General features: G+C 44.1%; 1 protein-coding gene across 2 annotated transcripts in view; it reads right to left on the bottom strand.

Moving 5' to 3' along the window:
* Nucleotides 1-18,619, bottom strand: part of epha3 (eph receptor A3) — a 164,169-nt gene that overhangs the window by 58,399 nt on the left and 87,151 nt on the right. For both annotated transcript variants that reach the window (XM_036959042.2, XM_036959041.2), the window contains exons 6-8: nt 15,119-15,243; nt 524-686; nt 233-335 (exon numbers count right to left, since the gene is read on the bottom strand). In XM_036959042.2, the coding sequence (XP_036814937.1) occupies nt 233-335; nt 524-686; nt 15,119-15,243 (391 nt within the window). The remainder of the gene's footprint in view (nt 1-232; nt 336-523; nt 687-15,118; nt 15,244-18,619) is intronic.

The raw sequence follows: 18,619 nt of genomic DNA, 5'->3' as shown, positions 1-18,619 counted from the left end.
ATCACTTGGAGCAGATATGCCGAACAATAAAATAAAAACTTTGGGGGAAGGTAAATCAAATCCCCCCCTCTGGGCCGCCAGTTGGGGAACCCTGGTATAGGTGTATTACTAGCCTTCCCACAGCATCCTCACAGTACAGTATGTCTCTGCATGTGTAGGCCAACCCCCCGGGTAGAAAGAGACATGTATTTGGAGCTGACAGTGTTTTGTGCATTGTGATTGGTGTACAGACCTGCCAATCACCACGTAGAGGAGGACGGAGAGCAAAATAATGGCTACAGAGGAAGAGATGGCTATCAACACCACCTGACTACTCTCACTGGAGATAGAGAACGCTGAGTGGGAGGAGAGAGAAACCAGAGAACAAGGAAGGAGAGATAAAGGTTAGCATATACAAGCACAGGTCAATGACAAAAATCTAACTATTGAATCACTGACATCCTTCACTATTTGTTGAATTACAAAATACAGTATTTAGACTCTTCAACGGCATATAATAAGGTGGGATCAGATCTGTACTTACAGTCAGGGCTGGTCTCAAACTCAAAGCTCCTGCTGCTGGCTCCGTAGCCTGCTGCAGTCCTGGCCCTGATCTGGAGCAGGTAGGAGGTGTCTGCCTTTAGACCGCCCAACGTCACGTTACAGCCCTTAGAGCGCAGGATGGTGTAGCTGGTCTCCTGCTCCTGCTACAGGGGGCGAGAGTGAGGAAGGAGCGATGGAGAGAGGGAGGGAGAGAGACAGAGTGAGAGAGAGAGAGTGAGCGAGAAAGAGAGGGAGAGAGAGAGAGAGAGAGAGAGAGAGAGAGAGAGAGAGAGAGAGAGAGAGAGAGAGAGGAAAAGACAGAGGTTACTATCAGTCCATGGAGGAATGTGTATAATAATGTAAACAGGCATCTGTGTACTGAGACTGTTGACACATCGGGTCACCCATCAGGGACAGGTCAGTACCAAGGGAAGAAAATGTTTGTTTGCAATCAGGTGTACACTATAGAGCTCGGCCACAACACACACAAGCATGCAGGCACACACACACGCACGCACGCACGCACGCACACACACACGCACACACGCACACACGCACACACGCACACACGCACACACACACACACACACACACACACACACACACACACACACACACACACACACACACACACACACACACACACAGCCCAGCATGGTGAATTACAACCTTAATATTTTGCATCTCTACAGATCTTAGTGCCGCCTTGATCCCTCCACCAGCCTAACAGAACTAGATTTACTGTTTCGGGTCTATGTTCAGCCCATTGTTTCCAGATGTCGGGGACGGTACAGGAGGTAGAGAGGAGGGATCCACAGAGATGTATAGGATTCCCTGAGAGTCCAAGCCTTAAAGCTTATGTTGGCTGTCGTACCAACCCTGTCCTCATTGAGCCAGAGAGAGGTACCAACCCTGTCCTCATTGAGCCAGAGAGAGGTACCAACCCTGTCCTCATTGAGCCAGAGAGAGGTACCAACCCTGTCCTCATTGAGCCAGAGAGAGGTACCAACCCTGTCCTCATTGAGCCAGAGGGAGGTACCAACCCTGTCCTCATTGAGCCAGAGAGAGGTACCAACCCTGTCCTCATTGAGCCAGAGGGAGGTACCAACCCTGTCCTCATTGAGCCAGAGAGAGGTACCAACCCTGTCCTCATTGAGCCAGAGGGAGGTACCAACCCTGTCCTCATTGAGCCAGAGAGAGGTACCAACCTGTCCTCATTAAGCCAGAGAGAGGTACCAACCCTGTCCTCATTGAACCAGAGAGAGGTACCAACCCTGTCCTCATTGAGCCAGAGAGAGGTACCAACCTCTGTGTGTGTGTGTGTGCGCGTGTGTGTGTGCATGTGCGTGTGTGTGTGTGTAATTGTCAAGTGTTACCAGTTAGCAGGGACAGGCTATGGTTACAAATGTTGTCTCTTACACTAATCAGTACAAAATAAAGAATAAAAATCCCATGTGTGTAAGAGCAGAGCGGACCATTCAAGCAATATAGTGAGTTGATCTTCTACAAATATACACAACATACAGAGGCTAAGATTTGAAATGTTTTCATTTGACATTTCTTGGCTGCTCTTTAGAACAACAGCCAAGCATATTGTCCTGCTGTAGACACCTCCCCTAAGAGTCTGTGGTAGATCAGAGATGACTTTCAGCATGTGATGAGGAGTGAGGTAAGAGGTTTCAGACCGTACAGCTAATATTCTCTGATTAGTGCATCCTCTCTGTCCAGTGCACCTGGATGTAGAACTAATGCCATCATGCATCATCACTACTCCCTTTCATCTAGAGAACTGTAGGTACACACATAAACACACAAACACACACATACACACACAAATACACTCACACACAAACACACACACACACACACACACGCACGCACGCACAAACACACACACACACACAAACAAACACACACACAAACACACACACAAACACACGCACACAAACAAACACACACACAAACACACGCACATGCACGCACGCACACACACAAACACACACACACAAACACACACACACACACAAACGCACACACACAAACACACACACACACACAAACGCACACACACAAACACACACACAAAACACACTCACACAAACGCACACACACAAACACACACACAAACACACGCACATGCACGCATGCACACAATACCCAAGCTGTAGAGCCCTCTCTAAACCAAACATCATGTCCAATAAGCTGATTCCATCTCTCTTTACAGACCCAATAACAGACTGGTGATGCGATACAGATCACACACACACCACTCACACACAGACACACCATTTACACACACTGTGAAAACACACACACACAATTCAGAGCCACTAATGGAGTGCATCAGGGATTTATGGTGCAAGAAGCCCTTTAAAATAACTTCAGTCTTCCTGTCTGAGAAGAGAAACCAACAACCTCACCACCCCTCCTCAGGACTGCTGTGTGATGCCTTTTCCATGTGCCTTGTATAATACCAGTCTTCATCAGGCAGAAATCTTTCCCAGCTCGTCACTGTTCACTGCCCTCCACATCATGTGATCCCCTGGAAATCACACGCAGGTGTGCCCAGGCTCCTTGAGCTCTAAGCTGCATTTTGCAAGCCGTGCGATTGTACCCACTCTCTTTGTATGATGTTGGTGGAATGTCTATATGTCCATCATGTTCCGCTCTGACTATCTAAATAGTGCAGTCTGGTGTTCTGGCCCTGGAAATACTGACTGAGTGTGAGCAGAAGGAATAGAACTGATGTAAATACAGAATGCATTTCAGAAGCATTCCTTTCCATCTCAACCCCAGGATAAATAAACACTGAAATTAAAGTCGATCTGAAAGTTTCTCTCTCTTTTCCAGATTAATGAGATAAAAACAGAAAAATAAATGTTTAAGTGTATTCCCACAAACTCTTTTTTCATCACGTGCACTAAAAAGCCTTATCTACGACTGAGAGTCATTTAGCCTTTAGCTAGGAAGACCAAACCGTACGTCTTGAGCATGGAGAGCCGGGTGAGGGGGAGAGAGGTAACAGAGAATAGGAGAGAGGGAGAAGGAGAGTGTAGGGATGGGAATTCCCAATTTCCCAGACATGGTTGATTTATTATTATTTTATTTTACCTTCATTTAACTGAGCAAGTCAGTTAAGAATAAATTCTTATTTTCGATGACGGCCTAGGAACAGGGGCAGAACGACAGCTTTTTACCTTGTCAACTCGGGGATTCGATCTTGCAACCTTTTGGTTACTAGTCCAAGGCTAGCTACCAATATCACCCCTTAGCTTAGTCAGTTAGCCTTTCATACATACTGACTACTTTTTCCTGTTCTACACGCCACCAGGCCAGTATCCGATAGAAGTCTATATCTAGGTTAAGGGACGCAGCATGGCCACTGTACCTAGTCGACTGAGGCTGAGTGTGTGTCACACACCTCACAAACTGTTTGTTTCTGTTTAAGTAACTAACCGTACACAACAACATCAGTACAGTTGTAAACAGGCTGATTGACTGAGCTGCTGGAAACTCTAGCTGGGCCCCTTCAGGCCTCTTTAGAGCTCTTTAGGCAGGCCAGTGTTTGTATTGCAGTTTAGTCGCTGAGTGAATCCCTGGGAGTCTTGTGATCAGATTGGGTCCCCACTGCTGGGCATAGAGGCCCTCAGTCACCGTCAGTCAGGCCTGATCTAGAGGTCCTGTGCCTGGGTACGTCAACAGCCTACCCTGCCTGTCCACTGTGTCTCCCTGGGTGTCCCAGCCCTGGCCGTTCCACTTGGAGGAGCCTATTGTCCTGGGGGTTAGGAGGCCCCAGTCATGCCTGCAGCAGCTAGAGCCCCTCGGATGGTGGAGCGGATCAAGGGCGACAGCTCAGCTATTCCTGTGCCAAGCTGAGAGTGCTGAGAAAGGTCACACAGGAAAGTGGAAGGAAACAGACCTTATAGAGCCAGACCTCATATCAGTTTAGTGTTTGTCCTTTTGATGGTTGAGGTTAGGTTGTGGGGTAAGGTGATCTGATCCTAGACCTGTGTTTTCCCAAGAGAGAGGAGGAGGGCACCATTCTGCCTGCTAATCAGAGGATTAGGGGCCACCGGGGACTGAGATCTAAGCCTGACTGATCACACAGACAGAGAGAGAGAGAGAGAGAGAGTGTGAGAGAGAGAGGGGTGAATGGAGATAAAGAGAGAGAGAGAGAGAGAGAGAGAGAGAGAGGGAGAGAGTCTAAGAGAGAGCGAGAGAGAGAGATAGAGAGAGAGAGAGGGAGAGAGAGAGATAGATAGAGAGAGAGAGAGATAGAGGGAGAGAGAGAGAGAGAGAGAGATAGAGAGAGAGAGAGGGAGAGAGAGAGAGAGAGAGAGTGAGAGAGAGAGGGGTGGAGGGAGAGAGAGAGAGAGAGGGGGGGAGAGAGAGAGAGCGAGAGGGAGAGAGAGAGAGCGAGAGAGAGGGAGGGAGGGAGGGGGAGAGAGAGAGAGAGACAGAGAGAGGGGGGAGAGAGAGAGAGACAGTGTGAGAGAGAGAGTGTGTGAGAGAGAGAGAGGGGGGGGGAGAGAGGGAGAGAGGGAGGGAGAGAGAGAGAGAGAGACAGTGTGAGAGAGAGAGGGGTGGAGGGGTGGAGGGAGAGAGAGAGAGAGAGAGAGAGAGAGGGGGGAGAGAGAGAGAGGGAGAGAGGGAGGGAGAGAGAGAGAGAGAGAGAGAGAGAGAGAGACAGTGTGGGAGAGAGAGGGGTGGAGGGGTGGAGGGAGAGAGAGAGAGAGAGAGAGAGAGAGAGAGAGAGAGAGAGAGAGAGAGAGAGAGAGAGAGAGAGATACATTAACCTGGAGAAGAGCCCCACAAGCAAGCTGGTCCTGGGGCTCTGTTCACAAACGCAAACAATATTTCCCTCAAATTACACAGACCCACAGAGAATTTGAAAACAAACCCAGTTTTGATAAACTCCCATATCTATTGGGTGAAATACCAGTGTGCAATCACAGCCACAAGATGTGTGACCTGTTGCCACAAGAAAAGGGCAACCAGTGAAGAACAGACACCATTGTAAATACAACCTATATTTATGTTTGTATGTTTATGTTTGATTTTCCCTTTTGTACTTTCATTACAACACTGTATATAGATATAATATGACATTTGAAATGTATTTATTATTTTGGAAGTTTTGTGAGTGTAATGTTTAAACCTTTGTTTATTATCTATTTCACTTGCTTTGGCAATGTAAACATATGTTTCAAAAGGCCAATACAGCCCCTTAAATTGAATTGAGAGAAAGAGAGAGAGAGACAGAGAGAGAGAGAGAGACAGAGAGAAAGATAGAGAGAGAGAGACAGAGAGAAAGATAGAGAGAGAGAGAGAGAGAGACAGAGAGAGAGAGAGAGACAGAGAGAAAGATAGAGAGAGACAGAGAGAAAGATAGAGAGAGAGAGAGAGACAGAGAGAAAGATAGAGAGAGAGAGAGAGAGAGAGAGAGAGAGAGAGAGAGAGAGAGTTCCGGAGTTCCAAATTGAGCAGCTGCTGAAAAATGAGCTCCTGTATATATTGAGATTTAAATGGTTTTTTAGAGTGAAGTACATCGAAAAAATCAAAAGAAAACTGCAAGACTCAATAGAAGACAATACAAGCAACAAACCAAAAAGACAGGATTTTGAAAAAGTAACTATTTTTCATAAAATTATACAGTTATCTTAGCTAGCTGAATTGTTAGCTGAATTGTTTACATGTTGCTAAGCAGTTGCTAGGGACTCTCCTGGAAGAAGCTAGCTAGCTTACAAAGAATAACAAAAAAAATATCTAGTTAACAGAAGAAAGGAAGACAAAATAAGGACAAAATAAGGACAGAAGAAAAAGGAAAAGAAAAAAGGACAACAAAGTGAAACAGTCCTCTGAAGAAACAAGAGAGCATTATACAAGAAACAGCACTTCTATTGCAACATTGTAGCCAACATCACCAGCGTTGCTATGGAAATTGTTTACCCACCAGACATCCAAACAGAGAAAGCTAAGAAAAGTTTCAAAGGTTTGTTGATGGGACAGAACCATGAATGCCTGTTTGCAGATCTTACCAGTTACAAAACAAGAGCAAATTTAATTTTTAATACCAATCGAGGGAACATATGGAAAAAGGTTATTTGCAACCATTTCCCTTTCTCAAAAAAGAGGGGCATCAGCCAAGGATGTCAGATCAGCATTTTTGAAGAAGCTGACCAGAGCAACACATATCAAACAGTAAACTTATATAATAATGGAACTGTATTGATACAAGGCAATGATTCAAGCCTCCAGGCTTTTGAGAATAGGTTTGCTACCCTAAAAGAAGACGCTGACATCATCTCAGAAAATGAGGAAAAAGTCAAGGAGGGAGATGGAGAAAAGCAGACCCCAATGGTCTCTGTGACCCAGCAGGAAGCCCTCAACGTCCCTTTACCTACCTCACCTGCAGCAGACAGAGTCAAGGACATGACAATTTCAATAAGAACACCTGCTATGCAACGTTTCCACAACACCCTCTCTCTAGTCGAAGCAGAGGTCATAGAACTCAGAGAGAAGAAGCTTCAAGAGGAGGAAACTGTCCAGAAACTCAAAGAAGAGATGAAACAGTTCAGGGAGGAGAGCAGAGCATCCATAGCTAAATTAGAAAGCAGAATGGACAAGCTGAGTCAGACAAATGATGACCTCAGAGACCATCTGAGCACAACTAGAAAGGAGCTCGAACAAAAAGAGAGGTACATTGACACCCTCAACCGGCAGAGAGTCATTGTGTCCTCTGCATCTAGAAAACATGTCCACCAGCTTGGTACAACACAAGCAGAACCTGAGACCAGCATGGCCTCCACTACACAGCCGGATGACACTGCACCAGCCTACCAGTCTGCTCCAGCCCAGGTCAACCTACCAGCCTCTCAGTCTGCTCCAGCCCAGGTCAACCTACCAGCCTCCCAGTCTGCTCCAGCCCAGGTCAGAATACCAGCCTCCCAGTCTGCTCCAGCCCAGGTCAACCTACCAGCCTCCCAGTCCGCTCCAGCCCAGGTCAGAATACCAGCCTCCCAGTCTGCTCCAGCCCAGGTTAACCTACCAGCCTCCCAGTCTGCTCCAGCCCAGGTCAGAATACCAGCCTCCCAGTCTGCTCCACCCAGACAATCACCCACAACTGCAATTCTAATTGATTCAAATGGGAAGTTCTTAGTCCAGGAAAGATTATTCCCTAGACACCAGGTGTATAAGTTCTGGTGTCCTACAACTGAGAGTGCAATGCAGCTACTCAGTCAGACCAGGATTGACACCCCTGACAACATCATCATCCACACTGGCACAAACGACCTTCATGCCAAAGGTGAAAATGTATCTGGGGCAGTGAGAAGAGTGGCAGAACGGGCACAGGCTATGTTCCCAACAACCAATATAGTTGTGTCCACCCTCCTACCAAGAAAAGACTTCCCAGAAAAGTTGATCGACAAAATAAATCAACAGATCACTGTGGACTGTGCCTCACTGCTCAACGTCAGAACGGCTCACCACCCCACTCTGACATGTCAACACTTATATGATAATATACATCTTGATCAGGACAGTTTCAGAACCTTTGCCAAGGACCTAAAAGATGCAACACTTGGCAGGGACCCACACACCCATCACCCCAGCAACAAAGGTCCCCCGCCCCACCTTCTGAAACAACAGTACCTCCACCATCCCGAGGAGAAAAGAGCCAGACATGGCTTATTACAGCACAGCTCTACTAGACCAGGCCCAACACAGCACAGCTCTACTAGACCAGGCCCAACACAGCACAGCTCTACTAGACCCGGCCCATCACAACACAGCTCTACTAGACCTGGCCCATCACAACAAAGCTCTACTAGACCTGGCCCATCACAACACAGCTCTACTAGACCTGGCCCATCACAACACAGCTCTACTAGACCTGGCCCATCACAACAAAGCTCTACTAGACCCGGCCCATCACAACACAGCTCTACTAGACCCGGCCCATCACAACACAGCTCTACTAGACCCGGCCCATCACAACGCAGCTCTACTAGACCCGGCCCATCACAACACAGCTCTACTAGACCTGTCCCATCACAACACAGCTCTACTAGACCCAGCCCATCACAACACAGCTCTGACCACTACTCCAGGGTCGGTCAGAACACTGCCCTTCAGGGAAGTAGACCACATGATGCAGTCCACACCATGTATCAATTAGATTGTCAGCCTACATATGCTGAGGTAACCTCTGGCAGAAGACCCCTAGAACAATCAGAGATAGGAGAGGTGCGCCAACTACTGCAACTAATATGCAGACTACTGAGCTAGACAGTCCCTTTAATTCACACACGGGCACGCACGCGCACACACACACACACACACAAACACACAGGGTTGCAGATTGCACATAACATAAGTACAATGCAATCTTATTCCATTCTTATTCATTTGTTTACAAATATTCCTAAATGTATTGACACCGGTATTATAATAATTATTATATGTAATGGTGTGTGTGTGTGTGTGTGTGTGTGTGTGTGTGTGTGTGTGCGCGTGTGTGTGTATGTATGTATGTATGTGTGTATATGTGTATGTGCATGTATGTGTGTATATATATATATATATGTATGTGTATATATATGTATATATATATGTATGTATGTATGTGTGTGTGTGTATGTATGTGTGTGTGTGTGTGTGTATGTATGTATGTATATATGTGTATGTATGTGTATGTGTATGTATGTATATATGTATATATATATGTATGTGTATGTATATATGTATGTATATGTGTATATATGTATGTATATATATGTATATGTGTATATATACATATTTTATTTTTTTTGTTTTTTTCGATGTACTTTACTCAAACCAGTGAATATCACTTATTATAAATGAGATCATTAACTATCAGCTCTTGGAATATCCAGGGCCTATACTCTTCACATTTTGGTTATAAAACAACTAATCCAGAATTGATTAAAAACATCAAGGGACAGGACATCATAATCCTACTGGAAACATGGTGTCGTGGAGACATAGATACTCAGTGTCCCTCAGGCTATAGAGAAAGTTTACTACCATCAATCAAACATAAAAATGTTAAACGGGGCCGAGACTCAGGTGGAATCATCATTTGGCATAAGCAGGACTTAGCACTGAATGAAATGAAAAAAGGTACCACTCACATTTGGCTAAAACTTAACAAAGGTACAATCTATTGTGACAATGATGTATACATATGTGCAGCTTATGCTCCTCCTTCAGATTCATCATATTATGATGATCAGTTTTTTGACAATCTCCAGACAGAAATCATTACATTTCAGGCGCAGGGTAAAGTGCTTCTTTGTGGAGATTTCAATGCAAGAACAGGTTCTGAGCCTGACTACACTGATGCGGGAGGTAACCACCACATATTTGGACACCCCTCCTTGTACAGTAGCCCTATTATAAATAATAGAAACAGTCCTGACCAAACACTGAACAAAAATGGAAAAGAGTTAGTACATCTCTGTCGAGCCTTAGGCCTGTACATGCTTAATGGTAGAATCAGAGGGGACTCTTTAGGTCAGTTTACTTACTGCTCAGCTCTTGGGACAAGTGTAGTCGATTATGCCATCACTGACATTGACCCCTCCTCCATTAGTGCATTCACTGTCAGACCACAGACACCATTGTCAGATCACAGTCAGATCAACGTGTTTCTGAAGAAATTAACCGGCAATATTCATTCAAAAAAACAGCCCAATAAACTTTACAACATAAACCAATCGTTCAGATGGGCTCCAAACAGTGCAGAGGCGTTCATTGAAACATTGAACTCAAATGAAATGATGAACTCTATACAGTTTTTCAATAACTCACAGTACCAAAACAATAAAGATGGTGTCAATTCAGCTACCCAAAACATCAACTGCATATTCCAAAAAGCAGCATCGAAAGCAAATTTGAGAAAACCAAAGCGATGCAACATCAGAAGCAAAAATCAAAATGTTACTGACAAATGGTTTGATAATGAATGTAAAACAATTAGAAAACACCTAAGACAAATGTCAAACAAAAAACATAAGCAGCAAAACAACCCAGAGCTACGATATGAATACTTTGAAACTCTGAAACAGTATAAACAAACACTGAAATGCAAGAAATTGAATTATACCAACAAGACACTTGATGAAATTGAAAACGCAATTGACCAAAATCAGTTCTGGGACATGTGGAACAATTTAAGCACAACAAAGCCACAAGAATTAGCCATACAAGATGTAGGAATTTGGAAAACTTACTTTGATAATCTATACAAAAACATCCCACAAAAAGACTTAAACCAGAACCAATTAGAAATTAAAGAAAAATTGAACATCCTGGAATCAGTCATTAAAAACAACCAAAATCCATTAGATTACCCAATAACCCAACAAGAACTAAATGAAAAGCTAAAATCTATTAAATCAAAAAAGGCTTGTGGTGTAGACAACATCAGAAATGAAATGCTGAAAAACAGCACACCTGAGTTGCAAAATGCTGTGCTTAAATTGTTCAACATGGTTTTAACTTCTGGCTGCTTCCCTGATGTCTGGAACCAGGGGCTCATCTCCCCTATCCACAAAAGTGGAGACAAATCAGACCCCAATAATTACAGGGGAATTTGCGTCAACAGTAACTTGGGAAAGATTTTCTGTAGCATTTTGAATTCAAGAATTCAAACCTTTCTTCAAGAAAAAAATGTAATAAGTAAATGTCAAATTGGCTTTCTCCCTAACCATCGCACTACTGACCATATATACACCTTACACACACTAATTAATAAACACGTCCACCAAAAAAAAGAGGGCAAAATCTTTGCTTGCTTTATTGACTTTAAAAAAGCATTTGATTCGATTTGGCACGAAGGGCTATTCTACAAAATTCTACAAAGTGGGCTTGGTGGTAAGGTGTATGACTTAATAAAATGTATGTACACAGAAAACAAGTGTGCAATAAAAATCAAAAACCAAAGAACAGAATTTTTTTCACAATGTCGAGGTGTGAGACAAGGCTGCAATTTGAGTCCAAATCTTTTCAACATTTATATCAATGAATTAGCAGACATGTTGGACCAATCTCCAGCCCCAGGACTCACACTATTTGACACAGAGGTGAAATACCTGCTATATGCTGATGACTTGGTACTTCTATCACCAACCAAAGAAGGTCTTCAACAAAACATTAATATTCTGGAGCAATATTGCCATAATTGGGCCCTGGCAGTAAATTTCCAAAAAACTAAAATCATGATTTTCCAAAAAAAACCCAGATGTCAGAAACAAAAATGTAAATTCACCCTGAACAACACCTTAATTGAACACACAAAAAATTACACCTACCTTGGTCTGACCATATCTGCATCGGGAAACTTTAATATGGCAGTGAAGGCACTCAAAGAAAAAGCCCGCAGAGCAATGTATGCAATAAAAATGAAATTATTCAAAATCAACATCCCAATTAGAATTTGGACTAAAATATTTGACAGTGTAATCCTACCAATAGCACTTTATGGAAGTGAGGTTTGGGGGCCACTCAATAAACTGGATTTTAAAATGTGGGACAAACATCCAATTGAAACCCTACATGCAGAATTCTGTCGGAAAATTCTACAAGTCCAGAGAAATACACCAACTAATGCATGTAGGGCAGAATTGGGCCGTTTTCCAGTAATAATGAAAATACAGAAAAGATCATTAAAATTTTGGCTACATCTAAATTCAAGTCCAAATTCGAGTCTGCAATTTAAAGCACTTCAAGCCCAAGAGCTGAGCCCAGAAACGAGCCCTCTCAGTCAGCTGGTGTTGGACCTCACCAATCAAGCTGACACCAGCACTGCTTCAAAAGAAAGAATTCCAATAAACAAAATCATGAACCAATCAAAGGAATCATACTTACAATACTGGAAAAACGAAACAAAATCCCAAAGCCGACTAAATTGCTATCTGACCCTAAACAGAGAATATGAATTGGCTGATTATCTCTACTCTGTCAGAGATACGAAGCAGAGACAGATCCTTACCAAGTACAGGCTGAGTGACCACCGATTGGCAATAGAAACCGGCAGACATAAAAAGACATGGCTACCCAAAGAGGAGCGTGTATGTGGTCACTGCATGACAGGGGAGGTAGAGACAGAGATGCACTTTCTCCTTTACTGTGATAAATATTCCTCACAAAGAGATTCATTATTCACAGAAATGACTACATATATTCCACATTTTTACAAATTGAACCCAGAGGAAAAACTAAGAATACTCATGGGCGAAGGAGCAATGGCTCCTCTTGCAGCCAAATATGTATTTTCCTGCCATAGCCTGAGGGACACTGAATAATAACATCTGCATAGTAAACAGTAACTTACTTATTATTACTATTATTGTTATTACTATAATTATTAATGTTTACTGTAGACTGTTACCATTTTATTGTATTTATTTTTGTATTATTATTTACTACCATTTTATATTATTATTTGCTATCATTTACAATTTTGTTACAATGTATATTGTATACATTGTTGCTTTGGCAATATTGACACAATGTTTTTCATGCCAATAAAGCAGCTTGAATTTGAATTTGAATTTGAGAGAGAGAGAGACAGAGAGAGAGAGAGAGAGAGAGAGAGACAGAGAGAGAGATGGGGGAGACAGAGAGAGAGAGAGAGAGAGAGACAGAGAGAGAGAGAGCGAGAGAGAGAGAGACAGAGATAGAGAGAGACAGAGAGAGACAGAGAGAGAGACAGAGAGATAGATATATATATATATAGAGAGAGAGAGAGAGAGAGAGAGAGAGACAGAGAGAGAGAGAGAGAGAGAGAGAGACAGAGATAGAGAGAGAGAGAGAGAGAGAGAGACAGAGAGAGAGAGAGAGAGAGAGAGAGAGAGAGAGAGAGAGACAGAGATAGAGAGAGACAGAGAGAGAGACAGAGAGATAGATATATATATATATATAGAGAGAGAGAGAGAGAGAGAGAGAGAGAGAGAGAGAGAGAGACAGAGAGAGAGAGAGAGAAAGAGAGAGAGAGAGAGAGAGAGAGAGAGAGAGAGAGAGAGAGAGAGAGAGAGGGGAAAAGACTGAGACTGTTAACACATCGGGTCACCCATCAGGGACAGGTCAGTACCAAGGGAAGAAAATGTTTGTTTGCGATCGGGTGTACAGGAGTGGTCTCGTGCAGCCAGAGATGGGGGAACTATATCCTATGCTCACACAAAAACCAGTATAACAGAGCAGCCACAAAGCTCTGAGGAGCTTAGAAATGCCAATTTCTCTAGGAATGATTAAAAACATGTCACCACGGCTAATTTCACTATCAAATGTCACCCATAGCTCTGTCCCATAGCTGTCTGGCTCCATTGAAAACCAGCCATTCGTTCTACACCAATTTCCTCACAGAGGCCCTGCAGACACATTTAGTGTCAGCAATAAAACTACACTCCATTAAGACTGGTCAGGAGAGGACAGGAGGTGGAAGAGAGAAAGCTGGTTGGCTGGTTGGTGTTTCAGTGTGAGAGAGTGTGTGTCAGATACACAGACAGTGTGAGGGTGTGTGTGTTTGCCCATGTGTGTGTGTGGTCACCCTGCCCAACCGTTTACCCACTAGACTGTGGAATGTTTTTTCTGTGTGAGAATGGTTGCCATAGGAGATGGCAATAAAGCTCTCTCCCTAAGAACCCCTGATCACCCTTTTCCCTCTCCCCCTCACCCTGTCTCCACACTCTCCCTCTCGTTCTGATTCTCCCCCTCACCCTGTCTCCACACTCTCCCCTTCACCCTGTCTCCACTCTCTCCCCCTCACCCTGTCTCCACTCTCTCCCCCTCACCCTGTCTCCACTCTCTCCCCCTCACCCTGTCTCCACACTCTCCCTCTCGTTCTGATTCTCCCCCTCACCCTGTCTCCACTCTCTCCCCCTCACCCTGTCTCCACTCTCTCCCTCTCGTTCTGATTCTCCCCCTCACCCTGTCTCCACTCTCTCCCTCTCGTTCTGATTCTCCCCCTCACCCTGTCTCCACTCTCTCCCTCTCCCCCTCACCCTGTCTCCACACTCTCCTTCTCGTTCTGATTGTCCCCCTCACCCTGTCTCCACTCTCTCCCTCTCGTTCTGATTCTCCCCCTCACCCTGTCTCCACACTCTCCCTCTCGTTCTGATTCTCCCCCTCACCCTGTCTCCACTCTCTCCCTCTCCCCCTCACCCTGTCTCCACACTCTCCCTCTCGTTCTGATTGTCCCCCTCACCCTGTCTCCACACTCTCCCTCTCGTTCTGATTCTCCTCCTCTCTCCCTGACTCTCTCTGATCCACTGCCAGGGTAAGAGGGAGAGAGGCCCACTATGTTAGAGCCCACTGAGGTGCCAAACCCAGATCCTCTTCCCTCCTCCCCAACCCAGGGCCCAGCACCCAGAGAGGAGCCAGAAGACTACCCCAGGGAGACATTAGAACAGAGGACAACCAGGAGGGGCTGGAATAAGGGAGAGAGAGGTAGAATAAGCTCACATGTTGTCTCTTCTCTTTCTTCAGTTAATGGAATCAGTCGAACAAGAACAGGGCTGCAAGGGGACAGCAGAGAACAGTACTAAAGCATGAGTGGTGTTTGTGAACCGACCTTCTGGTAGTATTTGACCTCGTAGTCCAGTATGATGCCGTTGGGTCTCTCTGGTTCCAGCCAGGACAGAGAGATGCTGTTACGAGACGTACGGTCCTTCCTGATCACAGTCACTGGAGAAGGGGCTATAGAGAGGGCGTTGGGGTGGGGAACAGAGAGAGAGAGAGATGATTGACCATATAGCACAACCTATAGCAGTTCACAGGAAGTTCATGCAGCATGTTCAGTCAGCAGTTTGTATCCTGTTAATAGTTCCTATTGAAGGGGTTTCTGTTGGTTCCTGTTGGTCTAATTGAGTTGATTAGTCCAGCAGAGGAGGTCCATACTGGAAGGGGGACAGCAGTCATAACATACATCCACACAGACTGCATCTATACTACAGGCCAGAGTCTCAGAGATCAACCCCAGAGCCAGCAGGCACCATGATATCATCCTCAATGTATAGGGTAACATCAGAGGATATATAAACCTCATCCCTCCATGCATGCCCCCAGTGTATTACCCTCCCTCCATCCCTCCCTCTCTCTCATGTCGCATCGCCTTGGGAGCTCACATGGTCTCAATCTGGCACTGTAATTTAACTTAGGACTCCCTCCATCTCCCCCGCCATTCCTCTCTCCCCTCTTTTTCCACTTTTACAGTTGTCTAATTGCTAGCTGGAGCTGAGAGGCCAGGCTGCCATATGAAGACTGAGCTTTAATTTTATTAGACCAGAAGAAACAACATGTTTGTCTTTGAAATGTTCGAGCCTGTCTTGATTCTGATGATACAGCTTCAGCTGTTTTTCTCCACTGGAAGTGATTTTCTCTCATTTTTCTCTCTCTCTCTCTCTCTCTCTCTCTCTCTCTCTATCTCTCTCTCTCTCTCTCTCTCTCTCTCTCTCTCTCTCTCTCTCTCTCTCTCTCTCTCTCTCTCGGAGTGCATGCTGGGAGTGAGTCGTCAAGCAGGAGTGATTGTGAGAACGAATGGAATTTCTTTTCACTCTATTGGGTTTTGGTATGTACATATATATATATTGATTAGTTTAGTTGTTTTAAGGGTATATTGTTTAACTATCACTAAGCACGTATAGGGGTGGTGGGATCTTTGAGGTTGGTTTTTCGCGAGGGCACAACCAGCGGGTGGGGCTGGTTGCAATGGCCACTCGCGGAAATGTAGAGTTTGAAAAACTTAGTCGGAGGCATGGAGTAAAAATTCCTGCTGCGGCTGGGTGTTCAGTGGAAGAATGTAGCTTGGCTGTGGGTGCTATCATTGGGTATGATAGCATCAAATCAGCCTCAAGGATGAATAGCGCTGTAGTGATATTCTTAGATTCAATTGAAAAGGTGAATAAGATAGTTGAGAGGGGTGTTGTGTTGCGGGAGACACAGACGCCGGTATTTCCGCTTATGAATCCTGCGAAGAAAGTTATGCTTTCTAACGTGCCACCATTTGTTAGAGATGAAGTGTTAGAGCGAGAGTTATCTCGCCATGGTCAAATCGTATCTACAATAAAGAAGGTTCTTTTTGGATGCAAATCTCCGTTGTTGAAACATGTCGTGTCTCATAGGAGACAAGTGCATATGATTTTAAAAAAGGAAGGAGATGAACTGAATTTAGCGTTTAGTTTTAAGATTGATGGATTTGATTATGTATTTTATGCATCTACTGAATCAATGAAATGTTTTGGATGTGGAAGAGAGGGGCATTTGGTGCGTAATTGTCCCGAGAATGAACGCGCTGAGCCTGGTAGTAGCTTTAGTGCGGGTGCAACTAACGTACCACAGCGAAGGGATGAAAATACTACAGGTGTAGGGGAAGAGAGAAGGTGGGCAGATGTGGTTGGAAAAGTAGGAGAGGAAGGCATTGTGGATACGGGGGCAATTGTGGTAGATCAGAACAAAGAGGGAGGGGAAACACTAGGTGAGATTGCGACTGCCGTCGCTGAGGTGGTGCTGGAAAATGAAATTGGAGGTCAAGAGGAGATTGAAATAACGGAAAAAGAAGCGGATGTTTTCAAAATACCGAGGAGTAAAAGGAAGAATTTAAGGGGTGGTGAAGGGTCTAATTCTAAGAGAAAGGTAGAGATGGATAAATCAGGTGAAGATGAACAGGTTGTAGAGATGGGGTTTTCTTCTGGGGAGGATAGCGAGAGTGAGTCATCTGACGCGTCACAACAATATAGTGAGATAGATGGGGTGGAAGGGAGGTATGGGATCGAGAAGATACGTCAATTTCTGAAGTTGACAAAAGGGAAGAAATATATGCAGGATTACAATGTAACTGATTTTTTCCCTGAACGTGAATTGTTTATTGAATCAGCAAAGTTTCTGATGTCAAAAATTACAGGGGGAGGTTTGAAAAGCCCTGAAATTGCTAGACTCAAGAAAGTGGTCACGAGAGTAATAAGTGATGCAAATTCTAAAGAAAATGAAAGAGTTCAGTTGCAGTTTTAACTCTGTAAAGAGATGTGGTGGCTGTATCTTCCTCTGTATTTTTTTCTTATCCATGAGCAGTTTTAAGATCTCTTCTTTAAACGTAAATGGGGCAAGAGATGTTAAAAAAAGAGCCATGGTGTATGAGTTAATGAGGGGAAAGGGAAGTGACATAATTTTTCTACAAGAAACGCATAGTAATTTGGAAAATGAAGTTATGTGGCAACAGGAGTGGGGGGGGACAGTGGTGTGTAGTCATAAAAACTCAAAAAGTGGGGGTGTGGTTATCTTGTTCTCAAAAGGGTTTTTGCCTTTGTCATATGAGGTTGAAGAGGTAGTTGAGGGGAGGTTATTAAAAGTTAGAGCAAGGTATGAAAACATCAATATGTGTCTGATAAATGTATATGCCCCAGTGGTGACAGTTGAGAGGGTATGTTTTTTAGAGACATTATCAAATACCATTGAGAAATGTAACAAAGAAGATTATTTGTTTATTGCTGGGGATTTTAACTGCACAGTTAGCGATTTAGATAGAAATCACCAAGAACCTCATATAGCCTCAAGGACGTTTTTAAAACGCCTTATTGTAACAAATGAACTGTGTGATATTTGGCGGAGTCAACATGAAGGAACAAGGCAGTACACCTGGGCGCATGTGAGAGAGAACATCATCTCTATGGCCAGGTTAGATAGGTTTTATGTTTTTGAGCATCAATCTCAGGTCTGTAAATCAAGTGTGATAACTCCAGTGGGATTTTCTGATCATTGTTTAATAACAGAGGTGGTGTTCATTAACGATGTAAAACCTAAAAGCGCATATTGGCATTTTAATATAACTTTATTGAGTGATGCTCACTTCAGGAAATGTTTCAGTATTTTTTGGGAGAGGTGGAGGGCTCAAAAGGCCAGTTTTGTATCCCTTCAACAATGGTGGGATATAGGGAAAATACAGATTCAACAATTTTGTAATCAATACACGAGGAATGTCACCAAGGATATCACCAGATCAATGAAAGCCCTAGAGATTGAAATAGTGGAACTCATGATGTTGGTTGAGACCACAGGAGATCGAGGCCATACTCAGGCC

This window comes from Oncorhynchus mykiss, chromosome 22 (genome assembly GCF_057628025.1).
Source record: "Oncorhynchus mykiss isolate SJ-2025 chromosome 22, ASM5762802v1, whole genome shotgun sequence".
NCBI classification, from domain to species: Eukaryota; Metazoa; Chordata; class Actinopteri; order Salmoniformes; family Salmonidae; genus Oncorhynchus; species Oncorhynchus mykiss.
Note: the sequence above shows the minus strand (reverse complement) of the source record. Positions and strands in the feature narration are given on the sequence as shown.